This window comes from Hemitrygon akajei, chromosome 11 (assembly GCF_048418815.1).
Source record: "Hemitrygon akajei chromosome 11, sHemAka1.3, whole genome shotgun sequence".
Classification (NCBI taxonomy): Eukaryota; Metazoa; Chordata; class Chondrichthyes; order Myliobatiformes; family Dasyatidae; genus Hemitrygon; species Hemitrygon akajei.
In genome coordinates this window covers 102,049,834-102,069,675 of record NC_133134.1, presented here as the reverse complement: position 1 = coordinate 102,069,675, position 19,842 = coordinate 102,049,834, and the positions used below count along the sequence as shown (strand labels likewise).

The following is a 19,842-nucleotide window of genomic DNA, read 5'->3' as shown; positions in this document are numbered from 1 at the left end:
CCCCTCCCCATTCACAATCCCAATGGACCCACCCCTCCCCATTCACAATCCCAATGGACCCAGCTCCTCCCCATTCTCAATCCCAATGGACCCACCCCTCCCCATTCTCAATCCGGACCCACCCCTCCCCATTCACAATCCCAATGGACCCACCCCTCCCCATTCACAATCCCAATGGACCCAGCTCCTCCCCATTCTCAATCCCAATGGACCCACCCCTCCCCATTCAAAATCCCAATGGACCCAGCTCCTCCCCATTCACAATCCCAATGAACCCAGCTCCTCCCCATTCACAATCCCAATGGACCCAGCTCCTCCCCATTCACAATCCCAATTGACCCACCCCTCCCCATTCACAATCCCAATGGACCCACCCCTCCCCATTCACAATCCCAATGGACCCAGCTCTTTCCCATTCATTATCCACCCCTCCCCATTCTCAATCCGGACCCACCCCTCCCCATTCACAATCCCAATGGACCCACCCCTCCCCATTCACAATCCCAATGGACTCAGCTCCTCCCCATTCTCAATCCCAATGGACCCACCCCTCCCCATTCAAAATCCCAATGGACCCAGCTCCTCCCCATTCACAATCCCAATGAACCCAGCTCCTCCCCATTCACAATCCCAATGGACCCAGCTCCTCCCCATTCACAATCCCAATTGACCCACCCCTCCCCATTCACAATCCCAATGGACCCACCTCTCCCCATTCACAATCCCAATGGACCCAGCTCCTTCCCATTCACAATCCCAATGGACCCAGCTCCTTCCCATTCACAATCCCAATGGACCCACCCCTCCCCGTTCACAATCCCAATGGACCCAGCTCTTTCCCATTCATTATCCACCCCTCCCCATTCACAATCCCATTGGACCCACCCCTCCCCATTCACAATCCCAATGGACCCACCTCTCCCCATTCACAATCCCAATGGACCCAGCTCCTTCCCATTCACTATCCCAATGGACCCACCCCTCCCCGTTCACAATCCCAATGGACCCAGCTCCTTCCCATTCACAATCCCAATGGACCCACCCCTCCCCATTCACAATCCCAATGGACCCACCCCTCCGCATTCATAATCACAATGGACCCAGCTCCTCCCCATTCACAATCCCAATGGACCCACCCCTCCCCATTCACAATCCCAATGGACCCACCCCTCCCCATTCATGATCCAGGCAACATCCTGGTAAGCCTCTTTTGCACCTTTCCAAAGCCTGCACATCCTTCCTATAATGGAGTGACCAGAACTGTTTACAATACTCCAGATGCCGCTCAACCAAGGTTTTATAAAGATGCATAATTCTCTGACTATTGAACTCAGTGCCTTGACTGATAAGTGTGAGCTTGCCGCCATAATCATCGCCATCATTATTATGTGCCATGTCGTATGACACAGGCGATCATGGTCTTAGACCATGATTGTTCTTGACAAATCTTTCCACAGAACTGGTCTGCCATTGCCTTCTTCTGTGCAGTGTCTTTACAAGATGGGTGATCCCAGTCATTATCAATACTCTGCAGAGATTGTCTGCATGTTGTCAGTGGTCGCATAGCCAGGACTTGTGACAAGCACCAGCTGCTCACCACCTGCTCTCATGGCTTCATGTGACCCTGATTGGGGGGCTGAGCAGGTGCTACGCCTTGTCCAAGGGTGACCTACAGGCTAGCAGAGGGTAGGAGCACCTTACACCTCCTTTTGTAGAGACATATCTCCACTGGGTGACCCCAAAGCAAGCCCTGCACCTTCTTTACCACCCTAACAACCTGTGTCGCATGGACACATGGACCTTGCTCTGCATGTCCGTTGCCACAATTCCGTCAGCAGTAATACTGGACTGCCATTTGCTAGGAAGGGTTTCACATGCCTTCAGACCAAGAACAACCGGCAAGTCTACCACAACCTTCCCTTCAGGTCCAACTCGCTTCATTAGAGCCTGTAGCACGTGAGAGGGTGAGGCTGCCTTACCTGCAGCATTCGGCTCCCATGCAGTGCAACGATTGCCGCCTGCGCTTCCGCATGTGTCTGGAACTTTACAAAGGCACAACCTGCAGCAACGGGAAGAGGATAATTCAATGATCCGAGGACAAAAATTGTGTTCCTGTCAAAATAAGGCACATCGATAGTTCAGTCCACAACACTTCAGACCCATCACACTCTCCCAGGGTCAGACACAGAGTGAAACTCCCTCCACACTGTCCTATCACACACTCCCTCCACACTGTCCCATCACACACTCCCAGGGTCAGACACAGAGTGAATGCCCCTCCACACCGTCCCATCACACACTCCCGGGGTCAGACACAGAGTGAAGGCCCCTCCACACCGTCCCATCACACACTCACGTGGTCAGACACAGAGTGAAGGCCCCTCCACACCGTCCCATCACACACTCCCAGGGTCAGACACAGAGTGAATGCCCCTCCACACCGTCCCATCACACACTCCCGGGGTCAGACACAGAGTGAATGCCCCTCCACACCGTCCCATCACACACTCCCAGGGTTAGACACAGAGGGAATGCCCCTCCACACCATCCCATCACACACTCCCGGGGTCAGACACAGAGTGAAGGCCCCTCCACACCGTCCCATCACACACTCCCAGGGTCAGAAACAGAGTGAAGGCCCCTCCACACCGTCCCATCACACACTCCCAGGGTCAGACACAGAGTGAATGCCCCTCCACACCGTCCCATCACACACTCCCAGGGTCAGAAACAGAGTGAATGCCCCTCCACACCATCCCATCACACACTCCCAGGGTCAGACACAGAGTGAATGCCCCTCCACACCATCCCATCACAGACTCCCGGGGTCAGACACAGAGTGAATCTCCCTCCACACCGTGCCATCACACACTCCCAGGGTCAGACACAGAGTGAAGCTCCCTCCACACCATCCCATCACACTCTCCCAGGGTCAGACACAGAGTGAAACTCCCTCCACACTGTCCCATCACACACTCCCAGGGTCAGACACAGAGTGAATGGCCCTCCACACCGTCCCATCACACACTCCCGGGGTCAGACACAGAGTGAATGGCCCTCCACACCGTGCCATCACACACTCCCGGGGTCAGACACAGAGTGAATGGCCCTCCACACCGTCCCATCACACACTCCCGGGGTCAGACACAGAGTGAATGGCCCTCCACACCATCCCATCACACACTCCCAGGGTCAGACACAGAGTGAAGGCCCCTCCACACCGTCCCATCACACACTCCCAGGGTCAGACACAGAGTGAATGCCCCTCCACACCATCCCGTCACACACTCCCAGGGTCAGACACAGAGTGAATGCCTCTCCACACCGTGCCATCACACTCTGTACTGTCCCATCATACTTCCAGGGTGAGACACAGTTTGTAGTTTGTAGCTCATGTCATCACATACTCCTGGGCAGAAACAATTCTAAGCTGCAACATTATTTGCCTTGTATATATCAGCACTACTATAGAAAAATGAATGTTTTTTAGAGGTCTTCGAAATAAGAAACGGGTTCTCGGGAGCCAGTGAGAAGCCTAAAATCCAAGAGTCGTAGATATAGGGTAGCCAGCACTTTGTCCACTGTGAACACACAAACCACCAGCACCCATTTACACTGACTTAACTCTAGCACTTACCCACAAGCCAGCAGCAACACAGATGCCAACCAGCTGCATGCTTTTGGAATGTGGGAGGGAACTCCGCGGAGCACATAGTGGAAACGTAGTCACAGCCGAACGTGCGAACTCCACACAGATGGCAAGGGAGGCCAGATTTGAACCTGGCCTCTGGTATCACTGTGCCACCTTAAAGCTGGCCAAAGAGATCAGCTGTGGGGGTGATCCTTCGAGAGGAGAGAGCCGAGGAGAGTCAGGGAGAGAATCGGGGTTCACACTGAGGCAGCTGCTGCTGATGGATGGGAAGTGAAGGAGAACCTGGAGCTTTGGATGAGATCTGGTACGGAGACATGAAGGGATGGTAGGGAGTGAAGAGGCCAAGGCTGGGGTGAAACGTGCCTTCAGTTAGTTGGTAAACATAAGAGATTATGCAGATGCTGGAAATCTAGAGCAACGCACACAAAACGCTGGAGGAACTCAGCAGATCAGGTAGCTTCTGTGGAGGGAAATAAACAGTTAAGGTTTTAGGCTGAGAACCTTCCTGAGGACCCTTGATAAAAGGTCTAGGCCTGAAATCTCAATTGTTTATTCAATTCCATAGATGCTGCCGGACCTGCTGAGCTCCTCCAGCATTTTATGTCTTGATTTAGACTCTTGATCTAGGCTGGGCAGCCATTTACAGAAAGTAAGATTCTTGCAGAGAATGGAATGAGATGAGATTTGCTGGGATGCTGTGAGGGTGAGACTGCAAACTCTGTGGCTGTCCTCTGACTTACAGCACAGAAAAGGTAAAGTCATGAAGAAGTTTACAGAGAGTTGTGGACACACCTTATTCCATCATGAAGACTAAACGTTCCTCCACTCACTCAATCTACACTTCCTGCTCCCTTAGGGAAGCAGCGGACATAATCAAAGACCCCAAACCTATCCCCTTCTTTCCCCATCCATCAGGCAGAAGGTATCAGCAGGCTTGAGGAAAGTTCCTACCCCGCCATTATACGACCCATATAATGGATAAAGTTGAGCCCCGGCCATCAATCGACCGTGCCATGGCCCTTGCACACGACTGTCAACCTGCTCGGTAACTGCAATCAGCGATTACTTTCTGCAGTCTGATTGCTTTCGCACTTTTGAAAAGTACTGTATGTATGGCATGTGAAACAAGGATTCTCATCGTAGCTCAGTACGTGGTTTATTTACTTAGAGATACAGAGTGGAGTAGGCCCTTCCAGTCATGTCACCCAGAAACCCCCAATTTAGCCCTAACCATTTTACAACAACCTTTAACCTACTAACTGGTATATCTGTGGACTGTGGAAGGAAACCAAGGACCTGGAGAACATTCCAGAGTGAAGACGTACAGAGGACACTGAAATTGAACTCCAAACTCCGATGCCCCGAGCTGTAATAGCGTCATCATAACCGCTGCCTAGCCACGGCACTCTCTGAGCTTTGCCATGTAATCCCACCTCCCAGCACTGTGTCCTCTGCTCTTCTAATATACATCAGGCAAACACCTCATAAGTCCCCTCTGCACCTCCCTGCCCAGCCCTTCGGCCCATCAATTCCATACTGACCATCAAGCACCCATTTACACTAATCTCATTCATCCACCCCAACGTTTTGACTCATTCCCCTCCCACAGATGCTGTTTGACCCACTGATTTCCTCCCGCCGATTATGTTGCTCCAGATTCAAAGTTCAAAGAAACTTTATTATTAATGTATGTACATGTCACCATATACTACCTTGAGATTCACTTTCTTGCAGGCATTTACAGGAAAAATAAAGAAATACTATAGCAGTTATGAAAAACTATACATAAACAAAGTCAATCAACGTACAAAGGCCAAATTGAGCAAATAAAACCAATACCAAGAACATGAGTGGAGAATCTGTGAATGTGAGTGTGTGGTTGTTGAATTAGTTTAGGGTTGCAAATTCCAGCATCTGCGGTCTCCTGTATCTCCATAGATGAGACTATTTTCTCCACAAGCTTACCCAGTACCATTCTAATCCAATACAATATCACTGACAGCATTGTGTACGCAGGGCCCATGGTATCGTCAGTGATTCCCCCCCCCCCCCCAACCCTTCCATCCTACGATCACTTTGACCCTCTTTGACCCCCATCAGGCAGGAGGTAACATGGCATTAGGACAAGGACTGTTCGGATGGGAAACAGATTTCTCCCCCAGGCCATGAGACTACTGAACTCCCTGCCACCATCCCGGTCTCATCACATTTGAAGAACCCCACTATTCAAATCCCTTACCATCTTTCCTTTCAGTTAGTCCTGATGAAGGGTCTCGGCCCGAAACGTCGACAGTGCTTCTCCTTATAGATGCTGCCCGGCCTGCTGCGTTCCACCAGCATTTTGTGAGTGTTATACTGTTTAATTTTTAACTTAGTGTTGTGAATGCACCCCTCTACTAGGAGTAATATTACTTTATGTGTGTGAGTTATATGGTCCAGGGGAACGGTGGTAAATATTTGTACGGTTCAATGACGATAAACTGAACTTGAACTTGATTTCTCCCACGAATCTTCCCTGAAACCCATTCTTCCCTTATCCTTGTCCCACCTACACACTGCTAACAACTTACAGTGGTCAATTATCTACTAATCCGCGTGCCCTTGGGACGCGGGAGGAAACCGGACTGCCTGAAGAAACACACATAGTCCCAGAGAGAGCGTGCAAACTCCGCACAGACAGTGCCGGAGGCCGGGATTGAACCTGTGTCACTGGAGCTGAGGAGCAGCGGCTCGACTAGCTCACGTGGCCGTTATAAGAAAGGCAAAGGAAGGTCACAGCTCCAACGAGCCTTGCCGGAAAATACACCACCTCCATCAAAACTGGTGCTTCTCAACCACCATATTCAGCAAAAGACCACAATATAGAGCAGAATTAGGTAATTCAACCCATCTGCGCCACCATTCAAAGATGCTTTAGTTTTCCTCCTCCCCATTCTCTTACTTCCTCCCCACTACCCTTAACCCCTCATACCCATCAAGAATCTGTCACCCTCTGCCTTAAATACACCTCTTGGCAACAACGGAACTTTGTCTCCCATTAATACCATCAGGCAGCAGATACACACACTCACAGATTCAGAAACATGCCATCAGATTCCTGAATGGTCCATCAACCTTGTTTATTCTGTTAGTTTAGCAACACAGCACGGCAACAGGCTCTTTGGGCCCAATGAGTCCACGCCGCCCGGTTAACCATGTGACCAATTAACCTACTAACCTGTGTGTTTGGGAAGCGGGAGGAAAATCAGAGCACCAGAGGAAACTTACACAGTCCCGGGGAGAACGAACAAACTCCTTACATACCGCAGCAGGAATTGAACCCGTGTCGCTGACGCTGTCATGGCATTATGACATTGTTATTCCTGTTTCTGAACTTCTGTAATTTAATTTGGTGCCACGGTAGCATAGTGATGCTAGTTCAGCTTGGGGCTTCGGAGTTCGGAGTTCAAATCTGACATCGTATGTAAGGAGCCTGCATGTCCTTTCCATGGAATAAGTGGTGCTCCGGTTTCTTCCCACAGTCCAAAGTGGATAAATTGACCCCTGATTAGGCTAGAGTTAAATTGGGGTTTGCTGGGCAACCTGTCTTGAAGTTTACAGTCATTTTAGTGTCTGTGCACTGTACTGCCGCTGCAAAAGAACAGCGTTCCCATCACTTAAGTCAGAGATAATAGATCTGATTCTGACCTGCTGAATACAATTTCACTCAAAGAATGAAGTTGGCAACTTGGGAAGCAACCCAGTTTAAACATGGAGTTTAAAACACACAGTGAGGTTTTGTGCAGTGCGAGGGGATCAAGGGTTAATCTTGGTGCAGTGAGGTCAGAGGTTTGTGTCAAGAGGCCAATTACCCATCTGCCCCTTTCTCCTGGGTAGAACACAGAACTCAGACCAGTACATCACAGGAACACGCCCTTCGGCGCAACTAACTCATTCAATGGAGCCAGTTACCTTTACTGACGCCGTCAGGTCCTCGCAGGATCGTGCACTCCTCAATGGTCCCAAAACCCTCAAACATTTTCCGGACGTCCTCGTCGGTCTGTTGCCTCCCCAGCATTCCCACAAAGAGCTTCCGGTCCTCTGGAGAACACAGATGAGAAGTTTGAGATGTGGGAAAGGGGTTTGGGGTGGAGGGCATCTCCAAAAGGTGAAGCCTCAAGAAGGGGGCATCCATGGTTAAAGACCCTCACCCCCAGGACGTGCTCTCTTCTCATTACTACCATTAGGGAGGAGTATAGGAGTAGTGTAATTTCTTTTGTCTTATACTCTGCTGCTGCCACAAAACAACACATTTCACAACATATGTCGGTGATTATAAAGCTGAATCTGAGTGGGCTACTCGGTCCCTCAAGCATGCTCCTCCGTTCAATGCAATCAATATCAAGGCCTGAACAAGCAGGCATCTCCCACCCTCCACACAGCTAACGGGAGTCACCTGCCCCTTGTTTCCAATCATCGCCTGCAGCCTATTAAAACCCATGGTCCTTGTTCACCCACCGAAACAGCCAGCCTCAACCAGTTGCTCCTAGCCTTCCATTACCGTGTTGTCTGTGGTGTTTAAAATCTGCTCTTTTTCATTTTGTGGCCCCTTGTGACTTGCTAGTTTTGCAGTCTGTTATTAAAGTTATTGTTCACCGCTGAGTTGTCTCCTCTGCTCTGTGTCTGGGTCCCGCCTCCTCTACATTCCCTAATCTTCAGAGATGACCTGCCTGAGGCTTCAGCTCCTCCCCTGCACCAGACCCTTCCACAGTCCTCAATCCCCCGATCTTTCCAAACAGTGTCTAACTCTGCTTTAAATAGTAATGATGTAAGCTCCACAGCATTCTGTGGTAGAGAATTTCAGATTCACTGACTTACCTCAGCTGTGTGATTTGCGGGTGTTTATTTAAAACCTTGTCCCCTTGTCTGACTCTCCCACCAGTGAAAACATCTCTCCTATCATGTCCCTTTAGAAGCTTATGTTTAAAAATAAGGCAAAGAAATGATTCCTTTCAGCCCACCTTGTCCATGCTAACAATGTTGCCCTGTCTAATGCAGGTCCCATTCTAGATAGCCAGCCCTCCAGCTCCCTCTATCTGTAACGCCAGTCACTGCACTGAAATGCACCTTAACTCACTTTTAATGTTATTTACATTGTAAATATATGCTGCTACTTATGTATTTGTGCATGTTTTATTTCACATTCGCAGCTTAACTTTATATTTTATAAAGACGTAAGACATAGGAACAGAATTAGGCTATTCAGACCACTGAGTCACCTCTGCCATTCAATCGTGGCTGATTTATTTCCCCTCTCAACCCCATTCTCCTGTCTTCACTCTGTAACCTTTGATGCCCCGACTAGTCAAGAACCTATCAACCTCTACTTTCAATATACTCAATAACTTGCCCTCCACTGCTCTCTGTGACAAAGAATTCCACAGATTCACTAAAGAAATTCCTCCTCATCTCTGTTCTAAATGGATAAAAAATTGAACTTATTCCTTATAATTATTGAATGTCATGCCAACACACCACAACAAATTCCTAATACATACATGAATAAAGTTGATCCTTGATTTGCAATAGTTAGGCTCATATCCCTCCACACCTCCACCACCTCCTTTGGCAGCTCACTCCAGATATTCAATGTCCTTCAGTGAAAACATTATCTCTTTGTTCTCGTTTATATTTCTCTCCTCACATTTAAAGCCTGTGCCGGCCAGTTTTAGACACCTCTGCCCTGGGAAAACGATTCTGTGCAGCAGTTTCACTCCGTCAGTGAGATCTCCGGGTGGCCAGCCAGTTTAATTCACTTCTCACTCCCACACTGACCTGTCGGTCCACAGCCTCATCCAGGTCAAGGCTAGACACAGATTAGAGAAACACCATCTCATATTTCACCTTGATAGTCACCAACCTGGTGGCCTGAGCAGTGAATTTTCTAACTTCCGGTAACTGCTCCTCCTCTGTCCCTTCCCCACTTATTCCCATTCTGATCCTATTGGCCCCCTGTCACCCTGCCTACTGCCTACATATTCCTCCTAACGTTCCCTTCCCTAACTCCCTCTGTTTACTCCACAGTCCACTGTCCTATTAGATTCAACCCTTTGTTATTTCTACCTATCACCTTGCAGCTTCTGACATCATTCCCATTTTGCCTCCTCCGTCACCTGCCTATCACCTCCTCACTGGCATCTACCCACTGCAAACTTATTCACCCTTTTATATTGGTTATTGCCCCTCTTCATTTTGTGTCCAGATAAGGGATCTTGGCCTGTCTATTTCTCCTCCACAGATGCATCCTGACCCGTTGAGTTCCTCCAGCTCCTTTGTGTATTGCTCCCAATGTCTTCACTCTAGCCACCCTCTATACCAGATCACCCCTCAACCTCCTGCATTGCCGTGAGAACAAACCCAATCTCTCCTTATAACCACTGCCCTCCATTCCAGGTAACATCCTGCTGAGTCTCTTCTGCACCCTCTCTATTGCTACCATACTCAGCCTGTAGCGTGATGAGCAGGACTAGGTTGTTCTGCAGAAACGTGGTTCAAGAACAATATCCGTGCACCATCAATCTACAGCCTCTGACCCTCAGGAACTTGGGCTATACGATCATTTCTTTTAATAATTGTTTCTGTGTGTATTTCTACTATCATAATTCTATAAGCCATATGTGCTTTTGCACCTTGGCCCAGGAGAATGCTGTTTTCTTTGGCTGTACTCATGTGTATGGTTGAATGACAACTGAACTTGAACTTGAACTAGATGTGATCCAATTAGAGCTTTGGCAAGTTCACCCCAGGGAATGTAGACCCAACCTATTCAGTGGTCCTGGCAGTGACTGCTGCTTCTTGCTGGAGTCAGTTTAATGAGTGGGCAGTGCAATCAGTGGGAAGCAGCACCTCCTCACTGATATAAAGCACCTCACCCGGAGGGTGGGTGGGTGGGGTTCCAGCTCGCTGACCAAGACAAAGCTGTCTGACATAAGAGAAAACAACAATGGCTCTTACCTCCCCGACTTTCGCTGTCCGCTGGCTTCACCTGGATGGGCCGATTCATCTGCAAGAAGCCAAGGAGAGTTTGCAGTGACCACACTGTAAAACAGGGAGACCCAGGGCTACAGCTACATAAACAAGAGAAAATCTGCAGATGCTGGAAATCTGAGCAACACACACAAGATGCTGAAGGAAATCAGCAGCCCAGGCAGCATCTATGGGAAAAAGTACAGTTGACGTTTCGGGCTGAAACTTTCTGACGGTTGACTGTACTTTTTTCCATAGATGCTGCCTGGCCTGTTGAGTTCCTCCAGCATTTTGTGTGTGTGTTGCTATGGCTATATAGCTCCCTGTAGGTGGTAACGGATGTAGGCAGGGTGGTAGAGAAGGCTGGCCTTCATTGGTCACTGAGAAGCCATGTTACAGCTGTATAAGACACTGGTAAACACACATACAACAGTACAGCACAATACAGGCCCTTTGGCCCATCATGCCTAACCTACTCCAAAGTCAATTTAAAGCTTCCCTCATGTATAGCCCTCTTGTTTTTTTTTATCCATGTGCCCCTCTAGGAGTCTCTTCTCAAATATCCCTAATGTATCTGTCTCTACCACCACCCTGACACCACATGTGTGGAAGTCACCACTCTCTGTGTAAAAAACTTATCTCTAATATCCCCTTACTTCCCTCCAATTACCTTAAGATTATTCCTCTTGTAATAGTCATTTCCTCCCTGGGAAAAGACTGGCTGTCCACTCAATCTATGCCTCTTATAATCTTATAGACCTTAGAAAGACAGCGTTCATTATTAAGACCTCCAGCACCCAGGGCATGCCCTTTTCTCCCTGTCACCATCAGTAGGAGGTACAGAAGGCTGAAGGCACATACTCAGCGATTCAGGAACAGCTTCTTCCCCTCTGCCATCCGATTTCCTAAATGGACAATGAATCTTTGAACACTACCTCTCTTTTTTAAAAATATACAGTATTTTAAAAAACCTATTTAATATATGTAATTGATTTACTTGTTTATTTATTATTATGCTTTATTTTATTTATTATTATTATTTTCTCTCTCTGGTAGATCATGTATTGCATTGAACTGCTGCTGCTGAGTTAACAACTTTCACGTCACATGCCGGTGATAATAAACCTGACTCTGATTCTGATTCTCTATCAAGTTACCTCTCACCTTCCTCTCCAAAGAAAAAAAGCCCAAGCTCACTTTATCTATTCTCATAAGACACGACCTCTAGTCCAGGCAGCACCCTGGTAAATCTCCTCTGCATTCTCTCTGAAGCTTCCTATAATGAGGCGAACAGAACAGAACGCAATACTCCGACCAGGGTATCTAACCAGGGTTTTATAGAGCTGCAGCCTTACCTTGTAATTCTTGAACTCAGTCCCCCGACTAATGAGGGTCAATTTTTTCGGACTTTTGTGTGTGGTGTGGCCACCTAGTTATGAGGAACAAGTGACTAAGCTGGGGAAGGTGCAGAAAATAAAACATGTTACTGGGACTAGAGGGCTTGAGTTATGAGGGCATTTTTTTCTAGAGTGTACAAGGCTGAGGCATGACCTCATAATGGTTTATAAAATCATCAGGGGTGTAGATAAGGGCACAGACTTTTTACTAGACTATGGGAATTGTTGGATTAGACTGTATAATTGTTATTTTCTGTACAGTTTAACCATTTAGACCTGTTTGAATAACTACCTATACACATGTAACTGTTTAGTATGTTTCCAAGTGACCACAGTATGTAGTTGTTCAGCATGCCCCTAGTGCTTACAGTTCTTGGCATGATTCCGGAAACTTGGTTTCATATTATTCGAATAGGGGCTATCTGATTGGTTAACTCTTATCTACAAATTCTGAATTGAATGTTTTATCTCTATGGTATAAAAACAGCTGAACACACCAGCCCACCAGCTTTGCTTCTTTTTTCCTTCCCCTACTAGTCTTCTATCACTGTCTTTTTCCAGTTTTCTTTGTTCTATTAACACTTAAATAAACAACTGTGAAGCAACACTTTTGTGCCTCTTTCTTGTCTTCCGAAAGAGCCCTGGATCAAAAACATCAGAATCTAGGAGAGTCTAAGACTAGAAAACCTAGGTTTAGGGTAAGAGAGAACGATTTAAAAAGGGATCTGAGGGTGAATGATTTAAAAAGAGATCCAACAGGCAACATTTACCACTCTAAAATTAGTAATAGAAGTGGTTATAATTATGACATTTGAAAGACACTTGAGCAGGTAACATGGATAGAAAAGGTGTAGACCAGGGGTTCCCAACCTATTTTATACCATGGACCAATACCATTAAACCAAGGTTTTTTTATACCATGGACCCCAGTTTGGGACCCCGAGTTTAGAGGAATATGGGCTATAACTCAGGCAGTAACTTAGTCAGCAAGAAACAGCCTGAAAGTCAAAGACCAAAGTCATTGAGTCCAGGGGGTCAAGGGCCAAAGGTCAAAGCCTCTGGGTCAGCATGTCCAGAGGTCAGAGGTCTGCAAGTCCAGGCCAGGAACTGGTGGTTGGAAGTCTGGAGATGGTGCATCCTGGGGTTGGAGGACTGTCTGTGTAGGTGGGAGGGTGGGATGGGGGGCTCGATTTGCTGGTGTTTTTCTTTGTAGGTTGAATGCTACCCCATTATAGGAAGAATGTGGAGGGTCCTGGAATAGAGAGCATGGACAACCTTTGGTTGTTTCCTCAGGAGTCACAGAGTTATACAGCAAAGAAGCAGGCCCTTCGGCCCAACTGATCCATGCCGACCAAAATCCTATGCACTAGTTTCATTTGCCAGCGTTCGGCCTGTAACCTTCTAACCATTTAGAACATAGAAGGGTACAGCCCAGTACAGGCCCGTTGGCCCACAAAGTTGTGCCAATGATTAATCTAACCCTCCCCTCCCACACATCCGATAACCCTCCATTTTTCTTACATCCATGGGCCCATCTTAGAATCTCTTAATAGAAAATAGACGAGTACAGCACTGGTTTCAACCATGCTGTGTTGTTATTAAATGTCGTTATTGTACTTGACTCAAACACTCCTATATATGGAGAAACCCTTTGTGTAAAAAAAAAGTTACCCCTCAAGTTCCTATTAAATCACTTCCTTCTCACCTCCAACCTACCACCTCCAGATTTGATTCCTCAACCCTGGGAAAAAGACAGTGCACACTCACCCTATCTATGCCCCTCGTGACTTTATGCACATCTCAATAAAGACCCAGCCCGTCCAACCTCTCCGTATAACACAATCCCTCGAGACCAGGCAACATCCTCGTAAACGTTTTCTGAACCCTCTCCAGTTTTTTCTGGAGGTCCTGGCATAGCATCCACGCCAGAACAACCAAACGCAAAAACGTTACTTCCCCCCCAAGCGGTGAGGCTGATCAACACCTCCACCCACTAACCCACCACTACTTTATTATTTCCTGTCGGTCACCTTATGTACAGCCTAGTATCACTTTATGGACATACAGTCAATCTATATATGTTTGTTAGCTTATATGTTTATATTTATTGTGTTTTTCATTATTATTGTGCTTTATCTTATTGTTTTTATTGTTTTATTATTATTTATCTTATTGTGCTTTTTATTGCTGCATCAGATCCGGAGTAGCAATTATTTTGTTCTCCTTTACAGTTGTTTACAGGAAATGACATTAAGCAATCTTGAATCTTTAATGTCATTTTTCCTGTAGTGGGTTGCCATTTCATCTGCCAGCACGTCTCGGCAATGTAGGAAGTCAGTGGGGAGGGAAATGTGGACAAGTAGAGGGGGAAATGTGAGCTCTGCGTGTTTGGAACTGTGAAGCAGCAGCACCAAAGATTTCCTGAAAGACTGACCCTTTCACAGCCAATTAGTGTGGAATTAGTGTCGGCCTAACCCTCGCAATTCCTTTTAAGCTGATCACAGAGAGAGATTAAAGAAGAAATGCACAAGAGTTCGTTCAAAGCCTTAAGCTGGGAGATGAGTGAGTGAGCTTGGATTTTCTCCAGTCTCCTCACCGCTTGGCAGATTCTTCCTGAGCAGCAAGCATCCTACAAATAGTGATAGCAGCCGAGAAATGCCGGGAGACAATTCGGCCCATTTTGTTGGTGCTGTTCCAAATAGTGGATCTGTAGCCCTGCAGGTCACAGCTCTTCACGTGTGGGGAGAGTTTCTGCCCTCCCACCCTCATCACCCTCTGACTGGAAATAGTTCCCTCTCATCACTCCCATCCGTTACTTTAATTCAGATGATAGAATGTACAACTCTGGACAGGTCATTCGGCCCACAATACTGTACTGATCTTGATGCCAATTTATACAAAATGCCCTCCTTCTGTGTATCATCCATATTCATGTCATGTGTCTCTAAAAGCCTCTCAAACTCTGCCAGACTCTGACTCCCCCTGTTCCAGTGAAAAGATCTGCCCTCACAGTGACTTTAAACATCCCTCCTAGCCTTAAAAACATGTCCTCCTTGGGTGTATCATCCATCTCCGTTCCCTACACATTCATCTTCAACATTTCTACCCTAAGGAAAAGATTCTGACTTTCTACCCTATCTCTGTCTCTCATAGATTTAAAAGCATCTAGCAATCTCTCCCCAGCCTCCAATGGGCAAGGTGGAACAACCCACCTTGCCCAGCCTCATACCCTCTAATCCAGGCAGCATCGAGGTGAATCTTGTCTACACCCTCTCCTAAGCTGTCCTGTAATAATCTGCCATCGAGTGACGTTAGGGATATAGAGAGCAAGGAGTATTCTCTGTTTCCCCTGGGAATAATGGCATGGGGTCTTTTTTATTCTTGACCTTCTATGAAGCTGCTGGGACCTCATATTTTCTTATATAAGAGATGATTCAGCCCATCGATTCTACATGACTTCAAAGCAATCTAATTAGTCCCAGCTGTCCAAATGTCCCTGAAACCCATTCTCTCTCACAGGGCGATTAATAAGCTGTCACCCTCCTCCACGCTGGGTGATGTGTTACAGCCAGTTAAACTATGTGCCCTTCCAGCGGGACGTGGAGAAGACCAGAGCATTTGGGGTGAGAGAGAGTGTGTGCAATCAACCTAGACACACACACACACACACACACACACACACACACACACACACACACACACACACACACACACACACACACACACACACACACACACACACACACACACACACACACACACACACACACACACACACACAGAGAATCACTTTATGCACACTCGCTTTCTTCACCAAAGAGCAACCGTTATCCCCTCCCAACATCATGTCCCCCCCCACCTACCCTTAACATGGGACAGGAGGTTAGGTAGGTGAGGTCACGAGTGCGATCTGCTGCAGGTAGTTATACGGTATAGAAGCAGGCCCTTTGGCTCAACTCGTCCACGCTGCCCAATCGCCTACCTGAACTAGTCCAGTTGTCTGTGTTTGGCCTGTATCAGCGTAAGATATAGGAGCAGAATTAACTATTCAGCCTATCAAGTCTGCTCCACCATTCAATTAAGGCTCCTTTTAAATATATCCTTTCTCCCAGCTTCGCTCCATAACCTTTAACCCCTCTCCCCAATCAAAAACCTGCCTTAATGACGGCCTACACAGCCGTCTGTGGCAACGAATTCTACAGATTCACCGGCCTCTGCCTACCGAAATTCCCCTCACCTCCGTTCTAAAGGGATGTGCCTCTATTCTGAGACTGTGCCCTCTGGCCCTAGACTTGCCCACTGCAGGGAACACTTTCTACATGTCTGTCTACCCAGGGTTTTTAGTATTCAGTGGATTAACCCCCTCCCACTCCCCCCACTTCTGAACTGCAGCGAGTTCAGGCTCAGAGACATCAAACTGGGCTCATACATTAACCCTTTCATTCCGGGGATTGTTCCCCTGCAGCCCCTCCAGGGTCAGCACATCCCTCTGAACCTTTCCTACCCATGTACCATTGTGGAGGAGGTGGGGTATCATTTCAGGTTGGAGGTGGGATGCTGCCACCATCCTCGGCAGTGGCGGTTCTAGTACAGTGACAGGCTCTGGACCTGCGGACCAGTGACACAGCTCAAAATGACTGCTGGCGCTCTGAGTCACCAATCCTCCTGCAGCTTTGCGTCTCGCTAAGCTGCTGTAGCTGGAAGCCCATTACACTTTACTGCAAATTCATCCACACTTAACTCGACTGCACGCCAAAGGCTTAATCCCTCCCTCCTCGGTGTGTGACAGCTAAACAGGAGAGCTCAATCAAATGACTTCTCCCTTAACAGCAGCTGGCAGAAGCGCACGAGGGGAAGAGCAGGTCTGAGGTGCACACAGACAAAGGGAGAGGGAGGGAGAATGAGAGAAAGAGAAAGGGGAGAGGGTCACAGAGAGACAAAGAGGGCAAGAGAGAGAGAAACAGAGGGTGAAAAAGAGAGAGGGTCACGCTGACAATGAGATGCAAAGGAGCAAGATAAAGAAAGAGACATATAGAGACACAGCGAGACAAAGAGAGGCAGAGAGAGTATGGAGATAAAGAGAAAGAGAGAGAGACAGAGAGAAGAATGAGTGGGGGACAGGGAGAGACAAAGAAACACATTCAGAGGAGGGAGTGGACCGAGCGATGAGACAACATGCTATAAAATAAAGTGGAGTCCCATGACCCCAAGCTCCTGAGAGCTACTGACATCCTTTAAATGTAGTCACTTTTGTTAAAAGAAGAAACGTGAGGGGGAACGTGACAGGGCGATAGCACAGTGGTCAGGCACAGATGATGTGAATATTTCCGTAATACTAGGAGAGTGACGAACACGGGGAGTACTGGAAAGCGATGAGGTCGTTACTGGAGGATGTGTCACACATCTGGGACGTCCCACTGCAGTTACAGCCAAAGAATGAGTTCAGACTTGTAAACACGGCTTTAATGTTGGACGTCCAGTCCCAACTGATCCAGCGTGTCTCACTACTCCTTTCGATTTAAGGAAAATATTTATTTAAATATTTACAATATTTTTATTCTTTTCAATCAAATATGTCAAGATTTACATTGTGCTTGGATTAAAGCACTACCATCCCTCTCCCGGACACAGCCAGCCCCTGTGATACCCGCTAGCCTTGGCGACAGTCTGGCGAGCCAGTTGACACCACATATGCTCCTGCTTGAGTGAGGCCTGGGCACTGACATATCCAGGGTAGAGAGGTAGGCACTCGGCTCGGACAGCCTACTCACCTTATTGAGCCTATCACCCCTGCTGGGGAGCAGGCCGCTGACAGCAGCTAGCCAGAGACCTCTGTCTCGGGCCGAATGAAGGTTGATTGACCCTGTGGCCTCTGCTTTCATCACATGACTTCGTACATCTCCCTGGCGAAGATCTTCCCACTCACAGGGACAAGGATTTCGCTTCCTCTGCGGCTCTGGGTTTTTAAAAGATGGGGTTGCTAGCTCCATAGCCAACCCTCCTACTTTTGCAGCTAGACTTGAGACATTCCATAGCAGCGATGAATGGCCTATTCCCCGGATGGGAACGCAGACCGATGGAGGTGGTCTCCCAACGGACTCCCTCCGGTCCACACCAGGTGAATGGAGATTAGGAGGGTGGATGGGGGATTCTGAAGTGGAGCTGGAACCTGAGGGGCAGCCCCTACAAATACTTCGACAGGGGCTATAACGCCTCACATGGGGGTATCCTCCTGGCTACAGAATGTCCAGATGGTGGGAGGTCTGTGAACCAGCTTGAACAGCTGTAGCATAGCACACTCCAGCCCCGTCCCTGATGTACAGGGGGGCAACTCCCAAGTAGAGAGACCTGCCGTTTACTTATGGCAGAATGAGCCACCATGGCAAATGCAGAGCACAAGGGCGAGGAAGTGGTAAATGCACCGGGAATGCCTCCACCGTCTGCTTTTGTGGGAGATCACAGAGGGCATTACTGTGAGATGGTGAATGGTGTGTGGTGCTGCCCCTGAGGATGGGGAGATTACTTTGGCCAAATGGGGGGTGGGGGTGGGTGGGGTGCCCAGATGGGATTGCCCTGCATTCATGAACCTATAGCTGGGGGCTTTGGTCACCCAGCCCAGAGGCAAACAACTCTCTGCCCCACTGAATGGTCTACCCTCTGCATTAATTCTCCACAACCAGCTCATCGAGGGGTCAGCAGTGGATAGGGTGAGCCGTTTCAAGTTGCTGGGTGTCAACATCTCTGAAGGTTTTTCCTGGGCCCAACATATTGATGCAATTCCAAAGAAGGCACGACAGTGGGTACGTTTCATTAGGAGGTTGAGGAGACTTGGCAGGTCACTAAAGACTCTGCAAATTTCTACAGATGCACTATGGAGAGAAAGAGGTGACATGGATCGGGAGATGTAGAATCCGTGTGAGTAGAGTTAAGAAAGAGCAAAGGTAAAAAGATGGGAGTTATACACAGGCCTCCACAGATGTGGGGTACAAATGACAATGGGAGATAGAAAAGGCATGTCAGAAGGGCAATGTTATGGTAGTTTCAATATGCAGGTAGATTGGGAAAATCAGGCTGAATTTTAAGAGAGGGAATTTGAAGAATGCCTACAAGATAGTTTTTTAGAGCAGCCTGTGGTTGAGCCCACTAGGGGAAAGGCTATTCTGGTTTGGGTGTGTGTAATAGAACATAGAACATAGAACAATACAGGCCCTTCGGCCCACAATGCTGTGCCGACCCTCAAACCCTGCCTCCCATATAACCCTCCACCTTAAATTCCTCCATATACCTGTCTAACAGTCTCTTAAACTTCCCCAGTGTATCTACCTCCACCACTGACTCAGGCAGTGCATTCCACGCACTAACCACTCTCTGAGTGAAAAACCTTCCTCTAATATCCCCCTTGAACTTCCCTCCCCTTACCTTAAAGCATATATGTCAAACTCAAGGCCCGTGAGCCAAATCCGGCCCGCGGTGGAATTATCTTTGGCCCGCGAGATAATATCTAATTACTATTAAAGCTGGCCCCAGTAATCGAAGCGCCTATGGCGTATGATATGGCTAATGCTGAGTTTATTCAGGTACCAGGTTTTCAGGGTTTTTAGTGTTTATTCAGCAGTCTTGCTCGGCAGTCTTCTTCATAAGAAACGGAATTTGTAAAGTGAAACACTTTGTAGTTATAGCAGAGACTGAGACACATAAGAGCAGGCTGAAAAAACTGAGGCAACGAAAGCTGCGTTCGCACACGTCCGACTGATCCAACCCGCATGAAGCTGTATTTTGCTCAATCCG

General features: G+C 47.8%; 1 protein-coding gene across 2 annotated transcripts in view; it reads right to left on the bottom strand.

The window, feature by feature from the left end:
- LOC140735870 (CUGBP Elav-like family member 3) overlaps nt 1-19,842 on the bottom strand; it is a 109,324-nt gene that overhangs the window by 32,024 nt on the left and 57,458 nt on the right. For both annotated transcript variants that reach the window (XR_012100825.1, XM_073061430.1), the window contains exons 3-5: nt 10,646-10,694; nt 7,604-7,732; nt 1,980-2,059 (exon numbers count right to left, since the gene is read on the bottom strand). Coding sequence is in view for 1 of the 2 variants with exons in the window: in XM_073061430.1 (XP_072917531.1) it covers nt 1,980-2,059; nt 7,604-7,732; nt 10,646-10,694 (258 nt within the window). In the remaining variant the exon portion in view is untranslated. The remainder of the gene's footprint in view (nt 1-1,979; nt 2,060-7,603; nt 7,733-10,645; nt 10,695-19,842) is intronic.